At 37.5% G+C, this 21,279-nt stretch overlaps 1 protein-coding gene across 2 annotated transcripts in view; it reads left to right on the top strand.

Moving 5' to 3' along the window:
* Positions 1-20,573, top strand: part of DHX40 (DEAH-box helicase 40) — a 48,656-nt gene extending 28,083 nt beyond the window's left edge. For both annotated transcript variants that reach the window (XM_086360597.1, XM_086360596.1), the window contains exons 13-18: positions 12,721-12,835; positions 13,339-13,447; positions 14,135-14,229; positions 17,373-17,442; positions 17,759-17,987; positions 19,286-20,573. In XM_086360597.1, the coding sequence (XP_086216723.1) occupies positions 12,721-12,835; positions 13,339-13,447; positions 14,135-14,229; positions 17,373-17,442; positions 17,759-17,987; positions 19,286-19,425 (758 nt within the window). In that variant the 3' untranslated portion in view covers positions 19,426-20,573. The remainder of the gene's footprint in view (positions 1-12,720; positions 12,836-13,338; positions 13,448-14,134; positions 14,230-17,372; positions 17,443-17,758; positions 17,988-19,285) is intronic.
* Positions 20,574-21,279: the final 706 nt, after the last annotated feature.

Below are 21,279 nucleotides of genomic sequence, written 5' to 3'. Positions count from 1 at the left end.
ATTCTTTAACTTAGTTTTTTGAAGTATAGGGGGTATATAACGATCCTGGCTGAGAGAATTTCCTTTAACTGGTAAAGGAAGATAACGTGGTGAACCTTTGCCTTGTTACAGTACATTAGTAATATATTAACTTTTTTTTTCTCTGTGATCAAAAGAAATGGTAGTTCAGCCCTTGTACCCTTAGAGAAAGGATTATTTTGAGGTTTTCATGTCTTTAGACTTCTGCTTCTTTCCTTTCTTAGCGTGTCAATATGGGACACAACTTAGTTCATCATATGTAAGCTTTGCTCTCTTCTACTCTGTGTGTGGGGAGGGGAGGCACAACTTTCTTTTCTTTTCAAGGAGCTCCTGAATTGATAGTGTATCTTGCCTACAACCCAGACTTAACAGTAGTGTGCTATCTCACTGGCCATATCACTTTATGGCTATGAGTGTTGGTTCAGATTGGTTTATTATTGTGATGATTATAATGGAGGATAAATTTTTGTATAAAAATACTCTGTAGTCCAATCAATGTTCTACCTATCCCAAATAGATTGCAATGTAGTATTGGTGTTTTGTGTGTGTGTGTGTGTGTGTGTGTGTGTGTGTGTAGGATAGGGAAGCCTGGTGTGCTGCAGTCCATGGAGCTGCAAAGAGTCAGATATGACTTAGCGACTGAACGGCATATATATATATTTATATGTGTATATATTATTTATATGGGTCACATTTATATATATTCTTGTGTATACATATATGTATACACACGTATATGTGTATATATTATTAAATTATACTATTAACATTTATTTGTTATTTATTTGTGTATAAATATATGTACACATATATGTATTATACTATTTACATTTTATATGCATTTTTTGTATACATGTATATGTACATCTATATTTTATATACATATTTATTTGGGTATACATACATTACTCCTTGGAAGGAAAGTTATGACCAACCTAGATAGCATATTAAAAAGCAGAGACATTACTTTGCCAACAAAGGTCCATCTAGTCAAGGCTATGGTTTTTCCTGTGGTCATGTATGGATGTGAGAGTTGGACTGTGAAGAAGGCTGAGTGCTGAAGAATTGATGCTTTTGAACTGTGGTGTTGGAGAAGACTCTTGAGAGTGCCTTGGACTGCAAGGAGATCCAACCAATCCATTCTAAAGGAGATCAGTCCTGGGTGTTCTTTGGAAGGACTGATGCTAAAGCTGAAACTCCAGTACTTTGGCCACCTCATGTGAAGAGTTGACTCATTGGAAAAGACTCTGATGCTAGGAGGGATTGGGGGCAGGAGGAGAAGGGGACGACAGAGGATGAGATGGCTGGATGGCATCACCAACTCAATAGACATGAGTTTGGGTAAATTCTGGGAGTTGGTGATGGACAGGGAGGCCTGGCGTGCTTCAATTCATGGGGTCGCAAAGAGTCGGACATGACTGAGCAACTGAACTGAACTGAACTGAACATGCACACAGACACACACATCTCTATTTATTTTATATGTATCATTTATTTGTGTATACATATGTGCACACGTCTATATTTATTTTATATATATATTATTTGTGTATACGTATATGCACACCCACACATACTGTTTATTTGGCTGTCCTGCATCTTAGTTGTGGCACATGGGATCTTTTAGTTGCAGTGTGTGGGATCTAGTACCCTGAGCAGGGATCAAACCTGGGTCCCTGCGTTGGGAGTGTGGAGTCTTAGTCACTAGACCACTGGGAAGGTCCTGCAGTGTAGTTTTTTTAAGTATCAGAATTTTGATTCTAATAGTATCCTAATTGCAGTTTTTTTTTTTCCTAGTAAAGTACTATATGCAGTAAATAAGGTTGGCTGGCTTTTGTTAGGTAGTATCAAAGCTAATAATACTCTTTTTCAAAACTATTATAGAGTATTGAAGTGAGAGTCAAGAGATCAGGATTCTAGACGGTTGGTCTGGTTTTTCTGGATTTCATTTTTTATTTGGAAAACCAGGGAGTTGGATTGAGGTGATCCAACTCTAACAGAAATGTTGAGAGTTGTACCTTTTATACCTTTTATATCTAGTCGTACCTTTTATATCTAGTTTCAGCAAGTTTTTAACATTCTGCTGCATTTGCTTTATTATTCTATTCTCTTTGTTTCTCTGTGCATGTGTGAAGTGAAAGTCGCTTAGTCGTGTCTGACTCTTTGCGACCCCATGGACTATGCCCATGGAATTCTCCAGGCCAGAATACTATAGTGGGTAGCCTATCCCTTCTCCAGCGGATCTTCCCGACCCAGGAATCGAACCAGGGTCTCCTGCATTGCAGGCAGATTCTTACCAACTGAGCTATCAGGGAAGCCCTTAAAAGTGAAAGTTACTCAGTCACAACCTTTTGCGACCTCATGGACTACACAGTCATGGAATTCTCCAGGCCAAGAATACTGAAGTGGGTAGCCGTTCCCTTCTCCAGGGCATCTTCCCAACCCAGGGATTGAACCCAGGTCTCCCGCATTACAGCCGGATTCTTTACCAGCTGAGCAACCAGGGAAGCCCTGCATGTGTACATATATATATTTATAAGTATTTATAAATATACATTTTATTTCTTTTTCTGAATCATTTGAGAGTAAATTGGAAACATTGTGCTCCCTTACCACAGAATATTTACATGTAATTTACTAAGAACACAGGCAATCTCTTATTTAACCATGGCACATTTATCAAAATTAGGAAAATTAACATTGATACCTGATGCAATACTATCATCTAGTCCAGAGTTCATATTCAAATTGTTCATTGTCCCTAGAATATACAGAAGTGGTTTTAGAATCACTAAGCTATACCACTGTGAAAGGCAGTCCTTTATAACTAGAGTTCAATATTTGCTTATAGTTTTTTTCTTCTTTTTTTAATTTTTATTGTTTATTTATCTTTTTTTTTGGTTTTATTTCTCTCTTCTTTTTTTTTATTTTGAGGTAAAATTTGCATGTAGTGAAAAGTGTAAGTGCTGTGTCTGTAATTCAGTGAATTTTGTGAAATACATTTACTACTGTAACCCATACTCCTGTCAAGATCTAGGTTTATCACTCCAGAAAATTCTCTCAGTGCCCCTTCTCAGATTCCATCCCACCTTCTTACAGCCAGCCTCTTTTCTGATTTTTTCAGGTTGGTTTTGCCTCTTCTGAAACTTCATGTAAATAAAATTATATAATATGTGCATTTTTGTGCTTGACTTTTTTTGGTCAACATATTATATGTGAGATTCATCCATATTTTTGTATGTATCAATGCTTTGTTTTTTTTTATTGTTGACTAGTATCCAGTTGCATACTATAATTGGTTTATCCATTATCCTGTTGACAGACGTTTGAATTGTTTCTTGTTTGGTGCTATTTATGAATACAGCTATTTTGAACATTCTTATGCAAGAGTTTTGTAGATATATATTTTTTATTTATCTTAGGTAAACTAAGAAATTGCCAACTCTTGTGGTAAATTTTGAAATCAGTGTTGTTTTGGTCATTCTATATTTTTTGCATTTCTGTATGTTTTTAAAATCAGCATATTAGTTTTTTCAACATAAGCCTGCTAAGAATTTTGATAGGGATTTTGTTGAACCCTTTGCTGGCTTTTTGCCATTTCTTAATATATCCTTGCTCTAGGGATTATAATACACATCTTTAATTAAAATTTACTCAAAGTTAATATTTTATTGCTTCATGTGAAATATGAGAAACATTGGAATTGTTTAGTTCCACTTATTCCTCCATCATGTGTTATTATTGTCATATATATTATATTTACATAGATTATAAACCTCACAATTTACAGTAGTATAATTTTTCCCTTAAGGCTTCATATATCTTTGAAAGAAGTCAAGAGAAGAGAAAAATTAAGTTGTTTCCATAGCTAGAAGTAAAATTCCAGGTTTTTAAATTCTTATTTAGAACCTCTATCTGTGATAGACTGTTGACTGTCAGTTTTGTAGCCCTTGAAGTTGTTCAGGTCTTAGGTTTTGATTATATGTTCTTTGGTTTTTCTTCTTTGTTAAGTCCTTGAGGTGGTTTTTGGTACCTTGAGGGCTTTTACTTGGATTTAGCAACAACTTTATTACAGTTTAGCAACTTCAGGAAAGGAGGGACTTCCCTTTGCTTGCCTAATATTTGGCCTTTAGATATCTATGAACATAGGACAGTCTAATTCTTTAGAATATTGAGATAATAGCCAGTAGGAATGTCTTGTATTTTGTGCTTTGATGGGAAATTCTTAAGTAAGTTTTGTCTTTATGAAGCACTTGATATCATTGATGTTAATGGGTATAAAGGATGAATTACCCTGAAAGCACTCAAATAACACAGAGATTTATCAGTGTTTTTAAATTCCAAACAATGAAAATATAACTGTAAAGCAGTCGCCTCGTCTATTGTCTTGTCAGACTCAGGATTAGGTTTTATTAGGTTTACTTGGGCATCTGCACAGTCTTCCAGAACATCAGGACAACCTATAGTTTTTTGGTAGGTTTCTCTGATCTTTCTGTTAAACATTTGGGTGGTCTCATATATGACAATTCCATAGGTAATATCATATTCAGTGGTGAAAGCCTTTCCTCTAAAACAAAGATGCTCACTTTAGCCACTTCTGTTAACATAGTATTGAAAGTCTGAGCCACAGCAGTCAGACACAAAAAAGAAATAAAAGGTATCCAAATTGGAAAGAAGAAGTAAAACTTAATCACTGTTTGCAGATACTATACATATCTCAAGATGACTCTCTTGAACTTTTTTCTTTGTTTTCTTCTTTCCTACCAGGAGCTCAAACTCGAAACCTCTTGACACCAATGTTTTTAAGTTATTATCTCCTAGCGTCATTTATATTTGTCCTGCCTTTCCATTCTTTTTATTACCATCCTAATGGGGCTTCCCTGGTGGCTCAGACAGTAAAGCGTCTGCCTACAGTGCAGGAGACCCGGGTTCGGTCCCTGGGTGGGAAGATCCCCTGGAGAAGGAAATGGCAACCCACTCCAGTGTTCTTGCCTGGAAAATCCCATGGACCGAGGAGCCTGGTGGGCTACAAGTCCATGGAGTTGCAAAGAGTCGGACATGACTGAGCGACTTCCCTTCACTTCAGACATAGAAAACTCTAAAATTTCTGCCAAAAAATTATTAGAACTAATAGTGATTTCAGTAAAGTTGCAGGATATATTATTAATATTCAGAAATCTGTTGATTTTCTATTCACTAATATATGAACTATCAGAGAAAGCAAGAAAGTAATCTATTTTGAATTACATCAAAAAGACTAAAATATTGTTAATAAATTTAATCAAAGAAATACTCTGAAGACTTTAAGTTACTGAGGAAGGAAATTAAAGATGATATAAAGAAAGGGGATGATATCTCATGTTCTTGGGTTAGAAGAATTAGTATTATTAAAAAGTCCACACTACTCAAAGCAATCTATGGATTTAATGTAATCCCTTTTAAAATACCTGAGACACTTCACAGAACTAGAACAAATAATCCTAAAATTCATATGGAATCATGAAAGACTCTGTATTGCCAAAGCAGTATTAAGAAAAAAGAACAGAGCTAAAGATGTCACATCCTTGACTTCAGAGTGTACTACAAAGCTACTGTAATCAAACAGCATGGTATTGGCACACACACACACACACACACACACAAACAGACACTTAGATCAATGAAACAGAGTAGAGAGCCCAGAAATAAACCTGTATACTTACGGTTCATTAATGTATGACAAAGGAGGCAAGAATATACAATGGAGAAAAGACAGTCTCTTTAGTAAATGGTGCTGGGAAAACTAGACAGCTACATACATACTTGTGGAATGTTTGAAAAAGAATGTATAAAAGAATGAAATTAGAATGTTTTCTCACTCCATGTGTAAAAATAAACCCAAAATGGATTAAAGACCTGAAAGGAAGACCTGAAACCAAGCAGAACACTCTTTAACAGATGGTGTGATCACTCACCTAGAGCCAAACATCCTGGAATGTGAAGTCAAGTGGGCCTTAGAAAGCATCACTACAAACAAAGCTAGTGGAGGTGATGGAATTCCAGTTGAGCTATTTCAAATCCTGAAAGATGATGCCGTGAAAGTGCTGCACTCAATATGCCAGCAAATTTGGAAAACTCACTAGTGGCCACAGGACTGGAAAAGGTCCATTTTCATTCCAATCCCAAAGAAAGGCAATGCCAAAGAATGCTCAAACTACTGCACAATGGCACTCATCTCACACGCTAGTAAAGTAATGCTCAAAATTCTCCAAACCAGGCTTCAGCAATATGTGAACCGTGAACTTCCAGATGTTCAAGCTGGTTTTAGAAAAGGCAGAGGAAAAAAAAGAAAAAAGAACAATAAAGAAAAGGCAGAGGAACCAGAGATCAAATTGCCAACATCCGCTGGATCATGGAAAAAGCAAGAGAGTTCCAGAAAAACATCTATTTCTGCTTTATTGACTATGCCAAAGCCTTTGACTGTGTGAACCAGAGATCAAATTGCCAACATCCGCTGGATCATGGAAAAAACAAGAGAGTTCCAGAAAAACATCTATTTCTGCTTTATTGACTACTCCAAAGCCTTTGACTATGTGGATCACAACAAACTGTGGAAAATTCTTCAAGAGATAGGAATACGAGACCACCTGACCTGCCTCTTGAGAAACCTATATGCAGGTCAGGAAGCAACAGTTAGAACTGGACATGGAACAACAGACTGGTTCCAAATAGGAAAAGGAGTACATCAAGGCTGTATATTGTCACCCTGCTTATTTAACTTATATGCAGAGTATATCATGAGAAAACGCTGGGCTGGAAGAAGCACAAGCTGGAATCAAAATTGCCGGGAGAAATATCAGTAACCTCAGATATGCAGATGATACCACCTTTATGGCAGAAAGTGAAGAGGAACTAAAAAGCCTCTTGATGAAAGTGAAAGAGGAGAGTGAAAAAGTTGGCTTAAAGTTCAACATTCAGAAAACTAAGATCACGGCATCTGGTCCCATCACTTCATGGGAAATAGATGAGGAAACAGTGGAAACAGTGTCAGACTTTATTATTTTTTTGGGCTCCAAAATCACTGCAGATGGTGACTGCAGCCATGAAATTAAAAGACGCTTACTCCTTGGAAGGAAAGTTATGACCAACCTAGGTAGCATATTCAAAAGCAGAGACATTACTTTGCCAACAAAGGTCCATCTAGTCAAGGCTATGGTTTTTCCAGTGGTCATGTATGGATGTGAGAGTTGGACTGTGAAGAGAGCTGAGTGCTGAAGAATTGATGCTTTTGAACTGTGGTGTTGGAGAAGACTCTTGAGAGTCCCTTGGACTGCAAGGAGATCCAACCAGTCCATTCTGAAGGAGATTAGTCCTTGGTGTTCTTTGGAAGGACTGATGCTGAAGCTGAAACTCCAATACTTTGGCCACCTCATGTGAAGAGTTGACTCATTGGAAAAGACTCTGATGCTGGGAGGGATTGGGGGCAGGAGGAGAAGGGGACGACAGAGGATGAGGTGTCTGGATGGCATCACCAACCCGATGGACATGAGTTTGGTTGAACTCCGGGAGTTGGTGATGGACAGGGAGTCCTGGCCTGCTGCAATTCATGGGGTCTCAAAGAGTCGAACACGACTGAGCGACTGAACTGAACTGTAGCAATATTTTTTTGGATCTGTCTCCTGCGGCAAAGAAAATATATATATATATTGTATATGTGTATATATATACACATACACACACACACACACCACCCCCCCATACAATAGAATATATTTATCTTGGGCATAAAAAAGAATGAAATTCTGCCATTTGCAACAAATGGATCAAGTCAGACAGAGAAAGACAGATGCTCTGTTATCATTTTTATGTGGAACCTAAAAAAAGAAAATAGTGTGTTATTTGCTCAGTTGTGTCCTACTCTTTGTGACCCTGTAGCCTGCAGTCCATGGGGTTGCAAAGAGTCGGACACGACTGAGCGACTTCACTTTCACTTTTCACTTTCATGCATTGGAGAAGGAAATGGCAACCCACTCCACTATTCTTGCCTGGAGAATCCCAGGGACGGGGGAGCCTGGTGGGCTGCCGTCTATGGGGTTGCACAGAGTCAGGCACGACTGAAGCGACTTAGCAGCAGCAGTAGCAGCAGCAGCCTGCCAGGCTCCTAGGTCCATGGGATTCTCCAGGTAAGAAACCTGGAGTGGGTTGCCATTGCCGTCTCCTGGGGGTCTTTATGACTCAGGGAGTGAACACAGGTCTCCTGAATTGTAGGCAGATTCTTTACCATCTGAGTTACCACATATGCATTTATGTAAATAACAGAAACAGACTTACAGATATAGAGAAAGAAATAATGATTACCAGTGAGGAGAGGGAAGCAGGGACAGGTAAATTTGGAAATAGGATTAACAGATACAGACTGCTATGTCTAAAATAAATAAGCAAAAAAGATATATTTTATTGCACAGGGAAATATAGCCATTATTTTATAATAGCTTTAAACGAAGTATTTGTTGTTCAGTTACTCATTCATGTCCAACTCTGTGACCCCACGGGCTGTAGCACACCAGGCTTCCCTGTCCTTCACCATCTCCTGGAGCTGTTACTCAAACTCATGTCCATCGAGTCAGTGATGCCATCCAACCATCTCATCCTGTGTCATCCCCTTCTCCTCCTGCCTTCTATCTTTATCAGCATCAGGGTCTTTTCCAGTGAGCCAGCTCTTTGTATCAGGTGGCCACACTATTGGAGCTTCAGCGTCAGTCCTTCCAGTGAATATTCAGGATTGATTTCCTTGAGGATTGACGGGTTTGATCTCCTTGCAGTCCAAGGGACTCTTCAATAGTCTTCTTCAATATTATATTATTAATATAAAGTATAGTAGTAGGATTATACTTAAATGAAGTATACTCTGTAAAAATATTGAATCACTATATTATTGTTCATCTGAAAGTGATACAATATTGTACATCAACTATACTTCAATAAAAGCAATTTGTAAAATCTGGCTGCTCTGTTTCAATTTTTGCTGGCCTGCCTCTATTGGTATTACACCAAGCTGTTAGTCTCCCCGGATTGCTAGGTGATTGATCTCTTGTTTTTAACAGTGCCCTAGAGCACAAATTGCTACATAGTCTGATCTAAATAAAGTTAGACACCTTGGCAGAGGCATTCCTTGGCGTCATCCAAATCTAATTGCTTGAGGCAACAATTGCTATTGGTTTCTTCTTCATACTTGGAGAGACACTCTTCTTATATGTACATATGTGATTTAGGGTTAATTTTTAAACTTAGATCATCAAGAAGTTTAGCTGCGACAAAATGCAGCTTCAGTTTTTGAGCATGTGACTTGCTGAGATCTTGTTATATCCCCAAATATGTATTTGTTGTCCAGCTGCTATATAGTCTTTATAGGTTAAGCAATTCTTTCTTGGGTCTTAGTCTTTGTAGATCACCTAATTTAGTTTATTACATCTGCTCTGCTTAGACGCTCAGTTGTGTCCAACTCCTTGCGACCCCATGGATTGTAGCCCACCAGGCTCCTTTGTCCATGGGATTCTTCTGGCAAGAATACTGGAGTAGGGTGCCCTTCCCTCCTGACCCAGGGATCAAACCCATGTCTCTTCTGTCTCCTGCATTGGCAGGCGGATTCTTTACCACTGGTATCACCTGGGAAGCCCAGTTTATTATACTTATTGGTAAAACTGGCTAGTATTTTCAGATCTATCATTGAATAAAGATTTTTAAACATCAAAATGATGATGCCGTCAACATTTTTAATAATCTCTCTCTTGCTGTAGTAAGCTGTGTACACAGTGTCTGCTAGTATAGATATTGCTTTAGAAGTCAAACAATGGAGTGAGGGCTCTTAAGTGTTTTTAAGATGGTAAACAGCATTGCCTTAAAATGGACCAAATTTAAAATAACATTGTGTTGGTTTTAAATTTTTAAAAAATATTTAAACTGTGATATATTTAGAGATAAGTGGTACTTTATTACAGCCTTACTCCCCTGCTTCTGCTCTGAAGATTGTTGTTATTGAAACTCTTCCTATGTAATAGTTTTGTTTTCTGGTTGATTGTATATAGAAAAGTATTGCATTATCTTCCCAAAGGAAGAAGTTAGGCTGATACAGTCTACAGTCTTGTTTTGCTGCTTCAGTTCCTTGTTTATGTTTTTTGCCTCAGAGCATTATTTGTCTGAGGTGAAACTGATAATAGAATTTCATCTGGGGAAAGATAAAAAATTAAAGAAAATGACAAGTCTACTGGGAAAGTAATTAAAGATAGTCAAACTATTGTTCAGTCAGAGGATAAACTTGCTGAGATTGTCAGAACTGTGTGTGGTAATGGTTTTTTTTACTTTTCTACATTTCCTGAATTTACTTTGGGACTTCTGTCAGTTTTAATTTTAATTAATTAGGTTATTTCTGAGGGAAGAGTTAAGGAAAAGAAAAAAATATTCTCTGTATTTTCTCTTGGCTTTGAGAATAACTGGGAGGAGAGACAGAGAGAAGGTAATAGCTGTGTGGGAAGGACAGCCAGAAAAGCAGTGGGCTCTGTACATGTTTTAAAGTCTGAGCAGGCAGCCACCATGAACAACAGAGATCCAACGCTGATCACGCAGAGTTAATCATCACAAAATATAAACTGAGTTTAGAATTGTAATCACTCAAGTTTATTGTCCAACTCTTTTTGACCCCAAGGACTGTAACCCCCTCTGTCCATGGGATTCTCCAGGCAAGAATACTAGAGTGGGTAGCCATGCCCTTTTCCAGGGGATCTTCCTGACGCAGGGATCAAACTGGGGTCTACTGGATTGCAGGCAGAATCCTTATCATCTGACCCATTAGGGAAGCCCTCACTGCAGTTACTCTGACGTTTTAATAAGAAAGGGTAAGCGTTTGTGTGAATAGTCGTGGTGGGTGTTGCAGCCACACTGAATGTCTCTAGGGTCAGGTGCAGGGAAGGGAAGAACTGAACCATCAAGAGGCTTCTCTGAGGTCCATAGCCCAGAGGTCCGAGGCAGCAGGGACTCTGTTTATATCCATTCAAGGATGTCGGAGCCCCTGGTTGATAGGTGAGCTCGTCTCTTAGTGTTGGAAGCTAACACATGGTTAATGCTTTATTTTAGTGCATTTTGTCTTTTGGCGTAGTATCTTTAGATACTATTAGATAAAATAGATACTATTAGATAATTAGACAAAATTAGGTATTTCAGCTTAAAAAATCAATGCTCATGACTGATTCAAGACATGAGCGTTGTATCTTTACCTTGACAGGACCATTTGTGTGGTGTGTGATAAATCATATTTGCTCCCCTTTTGTCTCTAGCTACTTCCTTCCATTGTTACCCAGGTCACTTAGGTGGAAACTACTTAAAACCTGGGATGGAAGACTTTATATCTTCGTGAGTGTTTTGTTTAATCAGATTGCATTCTTCCTAATACCAGGAACTGATGCTTTGCAGATTCACATTGTAGTCTGTGTAAGTGCTGCTCCCTGCAATTAGGCAACGTGGGGCCTCTGCTCAGTCTAGCTGTGATGGGTATAATAGGAGCTGTGGCTTGATGTTGCGCAATGAAGGAAGAAGCCCTAGAAAATTTTGAGGAAAAAAAAATGTGGCCAGGGGACTCCGAAAGAGATTAGCCTGGGTAAAGTGCTGTGTGGGGAACTTGGGCAATCAGTGAACATATAATTCCTGAGTGGGATTGGGTCAAAGTCACTAATAGATAAATCAGAAACTTAAGGGTGAGCAAAAGAAACCAGACGCATAAAGTACATTTATATAAAGTTTAAAAACAAATAAAGCCCTTTCATTGGGTTAAAAGTCGGAATGTGGTTATCCTTGTGGTGGGGGCTGAGTAGTTATTGAAAGAGAGTGAAGAAGGGGCTCTGGGATGTTGGTAATATTCTGCTTGTTGATTTGGCTGTCGAGTACATTGGTGTGTTGGATTTGTGAATATTCACTGAGCAGTACACTCAGAACCTGTGTAGTTTTCTGTATGCGTGATATTCTTCAGTATAATATTAAAAGAGAAAAGTTTGTAGTATTTCGGTTTTACATATGTGATGGTCCTAATTGTCTGTAATTAGGAATTGGATAAATAGAGGTGGGTTAAATTGTGTTATATCCTTATACCCCTGAGAAATACAATGTAGGTATTTTGAGAATGAATGCTTCTATACATACTTAGTTAAACTGTTATTAAATAAATAAAAGAAGTATCAGAAGAAACTTATGAAGAAAATAAACCATCATACACAATGCTTATGTGTGTGTATATGTGTGTGTGTGTGTGTGTGTGTGTGTGTGTAGAAAATATCTTAAAGGACACATACTAAATAGTTAACAGTGGTTAGCCCTGAGGATTGACTTGTGGATAATGTGACAAAGTGGGAAACATTGAACTTTTACTTTTTTTTTTTAATGTGAACATTGGTTACTCTTACGGTGAAAACAAATAGTAAATTCCAGATACTCTTTTAAAGGTAATTTGATTGAGAAGTAATGTTGCTATTCTAGCAAAAATCTCCAAAGTGATTAAAGAGGAAAAGGAATTGTGGGAGTAGTTAGAGGTCTACAGTCCCCCACCGAAGAGTTAAGTCATTCTCCTTTGTTTCACCTCAGAGGGTGAGGCGGATTTCAATATTCTTGAATAAACAAAGGGAAGAAAGAGGCTTGATGTAAAGTGGAACTAAACTGCCTTTCCAACTGTCGTTTTAGTTGATCCAGAGTACCAGAAGGAAGCAGAGCAGAGACACCGAGAGTTGGCAGCTAAAGCTGGAGGATTTAATGACTTTGCAACTTTAGCCGTCATCTTTGAACAGTGCAAATCAAGGTATGTGAGATAGTTCTTTGAACTGGAGAGCCTTCGTTTGAAATACAGCTTCAGTAAGAATATGACTTCAGACAGTAAGTTTCAGTGGGGATTATACTGACCTCAGTGTATTTTTGTGAACATTAGTGAGATTTCTCTGTGAGGTGACTGTGACCGTCATTTATTGTGTAATATTAACTCTTGTCTTTCTTCTCTGCTTAACCTTTCTTGAAAACTGACCTCATAGAATTTTGATTCTGTATAACTAGTTTAGATGAGAAAATGATTGGATGTTTGTTAAAGCATATATATATAAAGAAATCTATTTACAAGTTATTTTAATTCACTTAGAGGTGTATTAATTTGTTTTTTCATATTCCTTAAAGTGCTTTCTTATTAATTGGACAGGTCTCATAAAAGAGCTGACAGTTGCTTATCTGTTTCTAGTTGTGTGATAGAAATGAGAATGTTAGACTTTCACTTGTGAAAGATACTTTTGAGACACCAGTGTTTTTGTGTTGCAGTGGAGCTCCAGCTTCATGGTGCCAGAAACATTGGATTCATTGGAGGTGCTTATTTTCTGCATTTCGTGTTGAAGCTCAACTTAGAGAACTGATCAGGAAGCTTAAACAGGTGATTGCTGTGACTTTTTTTCCCCTTGAGTGGCGTTTTGGCAAGACCTTCTGAGTTCTCTCCCCAAAACCGTGTGTATTATAAGGTGTTGAAGAATGACTTGTAGGAACAAACGCCGTTACTGACCCTGTGCACACAACTCTGTTGTCCCTTATCCTTTTGGGAGGCTCTTTTCCTGGCCTTGGGTAATTTCCTCACAGTCATGTGCTTATCAGTTCTCAGTTGAACTCTTGAAGCCCTCCTGTAGATCTCTGGGGTCCTCTGCAGATTGCTTCTCTCCTGAACTTTGGCTGGGGATTCTAGCCATCTTGGTCTCTCTGGATTCTCAGCTCTGTCTCTTTAACTCAGGGAGTTCTCTAGGTTTCACTCGGGTTTTTCCTTTCCTGTACCTTGGTTCAGAATCTCTCTCAAGGTTGACTGTAAGCTGAAACAGTTGTTGGAGTTAATTCATTTTTTTTTCCTTCATTTATTTCTCAGACTCGTTGTCCTTCATATAGTGCTTTGGAAATCATTATTTCATATGTTTTGTCCATTTTTTTGGTTGTTTCAAGCAGAAGGGTCAATCTGGTGCCTCATATTCCATATCGGCCAGAAACAGAAGTCTTTAGAAATTTGGAGTTTTCAAACCAAAAGATTGTTTCAAGTTGTTCTCTGAGACTTACCACTATACATGTATTCTGTCTACAGCAAAGTGATTTCCCAAGAGAGACCTTTGAAGGCCCTAAACATGAAGTCCTGCGAAGATGTCTTTGTGCCGGTTATTTCAAAAATGTAGCTCGAAGGTAAGCACTAAGAGCTTAAGAGACGGATAGAGAAATATAACTGTATTTGATGACCATATTGAACTATTTAATATTACAGACAATTTGATTTAAGGTCTGTGTTTATGATGACATCAATTACAGAGAACCTTCTTATAACTGTCACTTGTGCCGGGGGAGCTGCAGTGGCTGAGAGTGGGATATTGAAACTCATGTGGGGAGGAGGGGAGTCTGCAGAACAGCTGTCCAGCATGGGGGGTTAGTGCCCAAGCTGAGGGACAGTGGTTTTCTTGCAGAGGAGTGGCTCTTTGTGGAGCGTGAAAGCCAAATAGGTTGAGGATGGCATCCCTGATGAAGGATGGTTTGGTGTGGACTGTCAGGGCTTGAGCAGGATTGGGGAAGGTACTCACATGGGAATTGTTTGGTTGTTTGAATGTCAGAGTCTGAGTGGAGGGAGGGCATCTTTGTGGCAAAGGGGCAAGAGTGGTGGTGATGGGAGATTTGTTATATACAGAGGAGTCGACCACATAATTGAAGACATTAAAGTAAATGGTGAAGGGAGTTAAAAATACTAAAAGAAAACAGGAATGAGCCCTGTGGTATTGATTGAAATTTCAGATATTACAGTTTTTATTTTTTATTAAGTGGATGGGTAGATAGATAACGATAATAAAAAATAGGTGTTACTCTGTGTGTGTGTATGATATGTATTTGTATGTCTGTAAATATTTATGTAACCTAACTATGAGATGGACTAGGAGCAATAACTATAATAGCAGTGAATACACTTTGTGCCCAGATCTTTTTTTTTATTTTTGGCTGTGTCAGGTCTTGGTTTCGTCACTTGTGGTCTTTGTTGGATCACGCGGGATCTCCCGTTGTGGCGCATGGACAGACTCTCTAGCTGTGGCATTCGGTCTCAGTAACTGCAGCGTGTGTGCTTAGTGCTCCACAGGAATATGTGTAAAGTCTTATAGGAAATCAGTTGTGACAATTAAGTTAAGGTTTCACTCTGATAAGTTTTTTGAATAACCTTTGTGTAGGGAAGTACGGAAGAGGATAAGAATTTCACATTAACAGGAATTAGAAAAATTATAGATAAACTGTTCTAATTATATTTAAGAATAGTGAAAATTATTTATACCTTTGAAAAGAGATGTAGTATAATAAATGTAAAGAATGCTGTATTTAAGTCCAAAGACCTATGTTTGGGACTTGCTTTCACCATGTATTAGCTCTTTGATCTTGAGAAATGTGGTATCGTAGTTTCCCAGCCAGGGATCAAACCCATGTCCCCTTCATTGCAAGGCTGATTCTTAACCACTGGACCACCAGAGAAGTCCCTCTGCACAGATTTTGACTTGGAACAGCCATCTGCCACATAAAGGACCTTTGGAGAAATAAGGCTGGAAAAGTACACAATGAGCCCCAAACATCTTATTTTACCTGTAAGCAAAGTGGTCATCAGTGAAGGTGGAGGCCATGTGACCAAGTACAAAGGAGCCAGTTTGAATAGGCCCAGGCTGATCGAAGATGGGATATTTTGACGTTCATAATACTGATAGTAATGGATTGAATAAAATGTGAAATCCTGGGTCTATAATCATATAAATTAACAAATGAGTAAATTAAAAGTTTAATGACAAATGGAATTGTTTACAGAGTTGAGCACCTTTTCACAAATTTCTTGTTAATTACAAAGGGAAAAAGTAACTTCTTAGTGAAGAAGCCTGGCAGATGTTACCTAAATCAGACAAGCAAAGTGAACATCATCAGAAATGAAGTAAATCAAAATCTTGTTCCTCCTGATAGGATGTAATAAAAACAGAACATCTGTTCTGTGATATTCTTGCCAAAGATCTGTAACCTGAGTCTAATTGTCTTAAAACAGACAAAATCAAATTGAGGGACATACTGCAAAATAACTAGCCTGTAATCCTTAAAGGTGTCAAGATCTTGAAGGTCAAAGATAGACTGGGGGGTGTTTTCCAGAATAAAGGAGACTAAAGGACCATGAAAAGTAAAGGCAGTCCATGATTTCTGAACTGGGTCGTTTTGCTATAAAGGATGTTGTTAGGACATTTGATAAAACTTCAGTGGGTTCTGAGAATTAGATGCTAGTAGTATATCAGTGTTAATTCCCTGGTTTTGATGGTTTTACGTTGGTTATGAAGGAGAATATTCTTGATTATAGGAAATACACACTTTCCTATTTGGGGATTTGGGGATGATGAAGCAAAAGATTGGTGACTAACTTTCAAATGATTCAAGTAAAAAAGATTTTTGTACTGTCCAAATATGGACTGTGTAGATATATATATATACAAATAATTATAATGCAGTCTGACCTGGGTTATAATAGGAATATATGTAAAGTTTTATAGGAAATCAGTTGTGTGATTAAGCTAAGGTTTTATTCTGATAAGTTTTTGGAATAATCTTTATGTAGGGAAGTAGAGAAGAGGGTAAGAATTTATGAAGTTAATAGGAATTAGAAAAATTATAGATGAACTGTTCTAATTGTCTGTTTTAGAATGGTGAAAATTATTTATACCTTTGAAAGGAGATGTAGTATAATACAATATAAAGAATACTGTATTTATGTCCAAACACCTATGTTTGGGACTTGCTTTCACCATACATTAGCTCTTTGACCTTGAGAAAGCTATCTAATTTATTTGAATCTCAGTTTTGATCTTTTAATAAAGTACCTGGCTGTCAAAACTAGTAGGTTTATTTGATGCTTCATTATGAAAGCATTTTGGAAATTCTAAAGCACAAATACAATATTATTGTTAATATTACTACTTACCAACCAGAAAGTTTTATAATTAAGTAAAATCACTATATAAGTTGTCTCATTAGTTTTTTGTTTTTTGGCTGCACTGCATTGCTTCAGGAATTTTAGTTCCCTGACCAGGGATCAAATGCACGCCCTTGGCAGTGGGATCACAGAGTCTTTACCACTGAACCACCAGGGAATTCCCTGAATCATTAATTTTAAGATGAATTGGTAGAGAAGTTATAGTGACAGTTAAATAAATACAAACCTCTCCATACAGTACTCCTTGTAGTAGGACATATAATTTTTCATTGTTAGTGCTCTACTTATTTAATTGTTTTTACTGTTCTTGTCTTTGATCCTTTGGTTTTTCGGTTCTTAGGTCTGTTGGGAGAACATTTTGCACAATGGATGGGCGTGGAAGCCCAGTTCATATTCATCCTTCCTCAGCAGTAAGTACCTGAATTTTTACTAATAGAAAGAAATTTCTTCCTATTGTAAAGGAAGCTGTAGAAATTTCTTCCTTTTGTAAAGATGTAGGAATAAGTAATATACAGATGTCTTCTACTTTTCTCTGAAAAAAGAGATGTGAGGATATGTTTAGCATATATCTTATTACATAAAGGTATTGGTTGATGTGTGCCTCCTATTTGATTGAAGAATATAAAAATTAACTCAGAAAACTTGAGGCTGTTAATGTTTGGTTGGTCTAATCTGGAATAAGGCAGGTTATTGAGTTGTCATCCTTAAACGAATTCTTTTGTGTAGCTTCATGAACAGGAAACCAAACTTGAATGGATCATTTTTCATGAGGTATTAGTTACCACCAAAGTCTATGCAAGAATTGTGTGTCCAATCCGTTATGAATGGGTGAGAGACTTGCTACCCAAGTTGCATGAATTTAATGCACATGATTTGAGCAGTGTGGCCCGCCGTGAAGTGAGAGAAGATGCGCGAAGGAGGTGGACCAATAAGGAAAATGTAAAGCACCGAAAGGGTGAGTGAATCACGTGTTCTAGAGCGCAGGCGTCCACATTCTCATATAGTTGCAGAAATGCTGTTCCAGAGCTTCGGTCCTGGCTGTCTCCTCAGACAAGCAAACAGTTGTCATGAGCCTCAGACGTACTTTGACTTCCTTCTTTCCTTCCAGTTAATCATGTTTTTCTTAACCCCTTTGTCCAGCAGCATTATTAAAAATATCTATTGAACTTTGGCCATGTGCTAACAACTTCAATAACCCCATTAAATTTCCACAATAACCGTATGAAGTAACTACATATCCCCACTGTATGGATGAGGAGATACTTAGCAGCGTATAATAATTTGCTGAAAATCTCAAAGCTAATATTTGGTGAATCTGGAGTTTGAATCCAGGAAATTTGATTCTGTGGCCTCTACTCAGTCATTATGCCAGATTGCTTGCCAGTAGTGCTTTACTATTTTTATTTCATTTATAAAATTTTGTGAAATATTACCTCGAACATTTTTTTTTCCAAGAGATTTTTTTTTTCTTGAAATGTTAGGCCCCTAATTGCAGTAGTTAATATTACTACTTATCAACCAGAAAGGTTTGTACTTAACTATAAAATGACTAAGTGTCTCATTAGTTTTTGCTTTTTTGGACCATTTCCTTCTGGAGGCATAAACACTTGTTGTAGTGAACTAGGACAGAAAGCTTAATTCTCAGCTCACATGTAAAAAAAAGCTTTTCAGCAAAACTTTTGGAGGCTGATTGATGGAACAAATTGCATTATCCTTATTTAACATCACTGGGAAATAGAATGGGGGGGATTTTGCCCAAGATTATAGAAGTGTCATTGGCAATGTTAACTGCTAGGTGTCTTGTTGCAGTGTATAACTGCACTATGGGCTTCTCTCATGGCTCAGTTAAAGAACCTGCCTGCTGATGCCGGAGGCGGGGTTTGATCCCTGGGTCAGGAAGATCCTCCTGGAAAAGGAAATGGCAACCCACTCCAGTATTCTTGCCTGGGAAATCCCGTGAACAGAGGAGCCTGGTGGGGTTACGAAAGAGTCAGACATGACTTAGCAACTAAACAACAGCAACGGGAATAACTGCACTACTTGCTTCAATTAGGGTCAATTTTTCTGAGTTCTCAGGCCTCTATACTCTTATTTTTAACCAGAGACTTTATATCATTTCTTTTTAAAGGGCAAAATTTAATTTCCTTTTCTCCCCCCCTAAACATTAAAAAACAAGAGCATCTCTTTCTCTTAACATTTCTAATACCGAACTCAAAACTAAAATTTTATTGGATTAATTTGTAATGTTTTCAGATGGAATATCCAAAGAAGTCCTAAAGAAAATGCAAAGAAGAAATGATGATAAATCCATATCAGACGCACGTGCTCGTTTCCTCGAGCGGAAGCAGCAGAGGTCCCAGGATCACAGTGACACACTGAAGGAAACTGGCTAAGCAGTGAACCCTGCAATTCAGGAAGTAGGAAAAACAGCCAGAAAATGTGTTTCTACTTTGCCATTTATGTCAGACAGCACTACCAAGAGGAAGTGGTCAGCAGCTGTTTTTAAGCATAATAGTTAAAAGCAAATCAGAGCTCATTGGTACCAATAAATGGAAGTTTCAAAGAAAAACATTGAGTTGCCATAGTCATAGGCAATGATACATGAAACCAGTGAAAGACAATATATATGGTATTTTCCTCACTTCAGTTTTGCTGGCCTTAACTGGTATCAAATGCTGTCAGTGAGATATTTTCAAAGAACATTGAATTGTATTTAATCAGTATGTATTCCATTTGCATTGAAGCATTAAAAGTTATTTTCCTTAAATCTCTTTAAGGCCTTCTTGTTGCTAATAGAGTAGTACTATATCAGGTTATCAGGTTTGTGACCATTTCCTTCAGAAGGCTAAACATAAGAGGTTTTTACTCAGCAATACTTAGACGTCTAACCGTTTAATTGCTACAGAGCTTTATAGATATTTAGAGAAAATACTTAATCAATTAGTAAATAAGAAAATTGCCTATGGCAAGATTCTTTGTTGAATTAATATTAATCCTTAAGTTGACTTTTCTGGAATTATACAAATTCCTTTTTATATAAAACTATATTGTTTAAAACAGTAGCTATAGCCATTAACCAAAGGACAGATGATACATATATGGTCTTTTTTTAGCTGTCCCTGCATACTTGTATCAGCACCACATATGTAAATGTGACAGTGTTTCAAACAGCCTTCCACCTGGCCTACTGTCTTGCCTCCAGCTGCTTGGATAGGACCATTTAAACATTTATTATGCTGATCTTGAAATGGGATTTTCAAAGCAGCCAACTCTACATCACCAGTGTTTCAAATTGGAACTTGAGGCTAGTTAGTATCACACTCAGGCCACGCTCAGCGTTTGTCCACTCTGTTGTTTACTGCCTTGTATTCTAGTTATTTGTGTATTTGTCTGTCTCCCCCACTAGATTATACGCTCCTTGTGGGCAGGGACTGTGTCTTTTTCATCTTTGTATCTTTCATGGCACCTAACACAGTGCTTTGCACATAGTAGTCATTCAGTGTCTGTTAAATAAAGCTATTAGTGTTGTTCAAATTCAAAAGACATCATAATGTGTGTTTTTAGTTATTTTTTGCTAAAATTTTAGAATCTAAAATTTTTATAGATAACAGTCTTTTGCAATTCTTTCCTTTGGCATTCTTCTGTTAAGTATTAGAAACTTGAAGCGTTTTTTGAAAAATCACATGAGGACCCAAATCCGTGTTTGTTCTTGAGGTAAGGTGAGTGGGAATGGTTTCTTGGAACATTCTCAGCACTGTTAATTGGTCGTTTTGAATCTTCAGTGCTCAAGACACTGTTTCAGCATGTTAGCCCTGTCATCTTCTCTTCCCAGGTCTACGTATCAGTGTATTTCCTTTGATGTGGTGGGGGTGTATGTGGATTCTTGGAATGAAAGCTCTTTTACTTCAGTAAATTATTATTAAGCACACATTCTAAGTCTATATCTATAATTTCATCAGTTTTTCCAGTAAGGTTCTTTATAGCATTTTCCCCTAGTTCAGGATCCAGTCAAGAATCATGTATTGTATTTAACATTCTTTAATATGGAAAAGGTGTCTTCTGTTTTTGTTTGTCTTTCACATTTAACCTTTTTAAAAATTGAAATGTAGAGAACTTGGGATTAACAGCTATACACTACTATATATAAAAGAGATGAATGATAAGGACATGCTGTATAGCACAGGGAACTATATTCAGTACCTTACAATAACCTATAATAACTGTACTCAACATCTTATAATAACATC

The sequence above is a fragment of the Bos grunniens genome, chromosome 19 (genome assembly GCF_055505025.1).
Source record: "Bos grunniens cultivar Pamir isolate PY7600 chromosome 19, Bosgru_T2T1.0, whole genome shotgun sequence".
NCBI classification, from domain to species: domain Eukaryota; kingdom Metazoa; phylum Chordata; class Mammalia; order Artiodactyla; family Bovidae; genus Bos; species Bos grunniens.
The sequence above is the reverse complement of the archived record's forward strand: the minus strand, read 5'-3'. Positions and strand labels throughout refer to the sequence as shown.